The 3925-nt window shown below is 72.5% G+C and overlaps 1 protein-coding gene across 1 annotated transcript; it reads right to left on the reverse strand.

The window, feature by feature from the left end:
- Nucleotides 1-417: 417 nt before the first annotated feature.
- On the reverse strand, nt 418-3292 carry LOC142403107 (proteasome subunit beta type-5-like). Its single transcript, XM_075489270.1, has 3 exons — nt 3056-3292; nt 1470-1776; nt 418-759 (listed from the first exon to the last, which is right to left on the reverse strand). The coding sequence occupies exons 1-3, from the start codon at nt 3242-3244 to the stop codon at nt 467-469; spliced, it is 789 nt and encodes a 262-aa protein (XP_075345385.1). The 5' UTR covers nt 3245-3292; the 3' UTR covers nt 418-466.
- Between the last annotated feature and the right edge of the window lie 633 nt (nt 3293-3925).

Consider the following 3925-nt stretch of genomic DNA (forward strand, 5'->3'; position numbering starts at 1 on the left):
GCGGGAATGGTGGGAGAGGCTGGCGCATGCGCAGAAAAGCTTCCCGCCCCGGAGCAGCGGGCGCATGTGCAGTGAAGGCGCGTCGCCGCGGCGACAACAGCGCATGCGCAACAGGCCTTCCCCCGCCCCGAGGCGGGGGGGCACATGCGCAAGAAACACACCGCGCGTGACATACGCGCATGCGCCGCACCCCGTATCTCCCCCCCCCCCCCCCGTAAGGTCGGCGCATGCGCAGCGCCTCTCGCACCCCCACTGCCCGGAGCGGCCAGCGCATGCGCAACGCCGTCCTCCCCCCCCCCCCCCCGCGCCGCTCCGCGCCGTTCACTCTGGAGCCTACCGACGGCAGCCGCACCACAAAGAGCCAGTCGGGCGGCCGGGATTTGCACCAAACGCCCCGTTTCTTTACTCATTTACACGCCGCAGGTCTCCCCCGGCCAGGGAGCTCCGGCCCGGCGGCGGGCGGGGCTCAGGCGGGGGCCTCCTCGGCGGCGTAGCGCTCCTGCAGATCGGCCACGTTGTCGGTCGAGACGCGGCGCCAGCCGGCCGGCCCCACGTGATAGACGGTGACCCGGCCCCCCGAGTAGGCGTCGCGGCGGGCCGCCTGGTAGATGGCGCGGCGGGCCAGGTCGCAGGCGGCCTCCAGGGCCAGCCCCTCGCGGTGGCCGCGGTCCAGCACCCCGTAGGCGTAGGTGGAGCCCGAGCCCACCGCGAAGGCCTGGCCCGGCACGCGCGTGCCCTCGCTGTCCACGTAGTACAGCCCTGCGCGGAGCGGGCCTCAGCGGGGGCCGCCGGACCCGCGGGGGGCGCCGCCCCGCCCCTCGCCTCGCGGCCACCGAGGCCGCTCCGCCGGCGGCCGCCGGCCCCGGGCCCCTAAGAGGGAAGGGACGCCCGCCCACGGCCACCGGCCCCCCCCGGGGACCAGGGACCCCCACCCGTGGCCACCAACCCCACGTGCCTCGAGACCCAAGAAGCTTGCCCCGTGGCCGCCAACCCTATGGCGGCTAGAGACCCCCACCCGTGGCCACCAACCCTGTGGAGACCAGGGACCCTCACCCATGGCCACCAACCCCCCATGCCTCAAGGGCCAAAAAGCTTGCCCCATGGCCATCAACCCCCTGCACCTCGAGACCCAAGACCTTGCCCCGTGGCCACCAACCCCCCGCACCTCAAGGCCCAAGAAGTTTGCCCCATGGCCACCAACCCCATGGCAACTAGAGACCCCCACCCGTGGCCACCAACCCCGTGGAGACCAGGGACCCCCACCCATGGCCACCAACCCCATGCACCTCAAGGCCCAAGAAGCTTGCCCCGTGGCCACCAACCCCCCGCGCCTCAAGGCCCAAGAAGCTTGCCCCATGGCCACCAACCCCCCCGCAGCTCAAGACCCAAGAAGCTTGCCCCGTGGCCACCAACCCCCCGCGCCTCAAGGCCCAAGAAGCTTGCCCCGTGGCCACCAACCCCCTCCTCACCTGGCCCCCTCTTGTCCCAGCCGCAGATCATGGTGCCCATGCTGAGCCCCATCCCCTTGTACTGGTAGACCATGTTGGCCAACAACTTGGAAGCGGCGGCCACCGAGATGGGCTCCTTGTTGCGCAGCTCGTAGACGCGGCACTGCCGGGCTAGTAGCCGCTCCCAGAAGCTGCAGTCGGCCGCCCCGCCCGCCATGGTGCCCAGCAGGTAGGGGTTGATCTCGATCACCTTCTGCACCGTCTGCGAGGCGATGTAGGAGCCCGCCGTGGCCCGCGAGTCCACCGCCACCATCACGCCGTGGTCGAACTGGGGGGGGGGGAGAGGCAGGAGATGGGGGTCGGCGGGGCGGGTGGCCGCCCGCCGTGGGGCTGACGGGGTGTTACGGGGCGGGGGCGGCCACCCAGAGTCTTGGGGGCGTGCCGGGGGGGGGTGGGGGGGGGCGCCTACGTGGATGTGGGGTCCCACCGCGGGGGCTGGGGGTCCCTACAAAGCCCCACAGGGGGCTTGGGGGTCCCACCATGGGGCTTGGGGGTCCCTACAAAGCCCCACAGGGGGCTTGGGGGTCCCACCATGGGGCTTGGGGATCCCTTCATACGAGGATCAGCCCCACAGGAGCTTCATAGGGGGCTCTGGGGTCCCCCCATGGGGCTCTGGGGTCCCACCGCGGGGCCTGGGGGTCCCTTCAGATGAGGGTCAGCCCCACAGGAGCTTCATAGGGGGCTTGGGGGTCCCACCATGGGGCTCTGGGGTCCCACCACAGGGCCTGGGGGTCCCTTCAGATGAGGGTCAGCCCCACAGGAGCTTCCACAGGGGGCTTGGGGTCCCACCATGGGGTTCTGGGGTCCCCCCACGGGGCCTTGGGGTCCCTACAAGGCCCCACACAGAGGTTGGGGGTCCCACCACAGGGTCTAGGGGTACCTTCAGATGAGGGTCAGCCCCACAGGAGCTTCCATAGGGGGCTTGGGGTCCCACCATGGGGCTCTGGGGGTCCCTACAAGGCCCCACAGGAGGCTTGGGGGTCCCACCATGGGGCTTGGGGGTCCCTTCATACGAGGGTCAGCCCCGCAGGAGCTTCATAGGGGGCTTGGGGTCCCACCATGGGGCTCTGGGGGTCCCTACAAGGCCCCACAGGAGGCTTGGGGGTCCCACCATGGGGCTTGGGGGTCCCTTCATACGAGGGTCAGCCCCACAGGAGCTTCATAGGGGGCTTGGGGTCCCACCATGGGGCTCTGGGCGTCCCTACAAGGCCCCACAGGAGGCTTGGGGGTCCCACCATGGGGCTCTGGGGTCCCCCCACGGGGCCTTGGGGTTCCTACAAGGCCCCACAGAGAGGTTGGGGGTCCCACCACAGGGTCTAGAGGTCCCTTCAGATGAGGATCAGCCCCACAGGAGCTTCATAGGGGGCTTGGGGTCCCACCATGGGGCTCTGGGGTCCCACCGCGGGGCCTGGGGGTCCCTACAAGGCCCCACAGAGGGCTTGGGAGTCCCCCCACGGGGCCCGAGGGGCTCCTCCAGCCAGGCCCAAGACCCAGAGGGGCCTTTAGGGTCCCCCGTGCCACCCCAACGCCCCCCCCCCCAGACCCACCTTAAAGGCCAGCGTGGTGGTGCCGTGCAGCAGCTGGAGTCCGGGCCCGGGGAGGGGGGCCTCGGCGCCCCACGGCGGGGCAGCGAGTCCCTCCGGCGGGCCGGGGCCATCCCGGGGAGCGGCGAGGAGCGGGAAGGCGGCGGGAGCCGCGGGGGGCTCGGAAGCGCGGAGGACGCTGGCCAGCGCCATCTTGGAGCGGCGGCTGCGCCTTCAAAATGGCGGCGCCGAGCAGCGCCCGCGCATGCGCCGTCCGCGCGTTGCCCGGCAACGCCGCCCGGCGCCGCGCGTTGCCGGGCAACGCGGGCGCCATGTCGGTTGAGGGCATGACGCGGCGGCGGCGGTGGCAGGCGCGCTTCCGGCTACGTCAGCCGCGGGGCGGCGGGCGCAGGCCGGCGGCGGGGTAGGAAGGGGGGGTCTCACCCGGGAAGAAGTCGGCGGGAAGCGGCGGGGTGGCCCAGGGGAGCCACAGCGGGGTCCGCGGCGCCGGGGGGGCGGCCCTGGGGCGGGGGGGGTGCCGGTAGGGGAGGGGATCCCCCCCACGCCCCTCACCGTGGCACCCGCCCCCCCCCCCGTACCCCCCCCGCTCACCTGTGGGTCAGCCCGTGGGCAGAGGCAGGAGACGGGGCTGGGGGGGCGGGGTTAGGGGCGGGGTTATAGGGCGGAGGGGGCGGGGTCTGCAGGCCAAGGGGCGGGGCTTGGGATAGGCCATTACAAAGAAGGGACTGGGGCGGGGCTAGGAAGGGAGGGGCGGGGCTTGGGGCGGAGGGAGCAGAGGAGAGCCAGGGTGTGGGGCTAGGGAAAGGGGGCGGGGCTTGGGTGCCAGGGGGTGTGGGTAGGGAAAGGGGGCGGGGCTTGGGTGACAGGGGGTGT

This window comes from Mycteria americana, unplaced genomic scaffold (genome assembly GCF_035582795.1).
Source record: "Mycteria americana isolate JAX WOST 10 ecotype Jacksonville Zoo and Gardens unplaced genomic scaffold, USCA_MyAme_1.0 Scaffold_107, whole genome shotgun sequence".
In the NCBI taxonomy this organism is placed as follows: Eukaryota; Metazoa; Chordata; class Aves; order Ciconiiformes; family Ciconiidae; genus Mycteria; species Mycteria americana.

Bases quoted from the DNA above. Each gene is read 5' to 3' on its own strand.
- LOC142403107 (XM_075489270.1), bottom strand. From the start codon at position 3,244: ATGGCGCTGGCCAGCGTCCTCCGCGCTTCCGAGCCCCCCGCGGCTCCC. The intron at 1,777-3,055 runs GTGGGTCTGGGG...CCCCCCCCCCAG, and splicing joins CCACCACGCTGGCCTTTAAG to TTCGACCACGGCGTGATGGT. The intron at 760-1,469 runs GTGAGGAGGGGG...CGCTCCGCGCAG, and splicing joins CTGGGACAAGAGGGGGCCAG to GGCTGTACTACGTGGACAGC.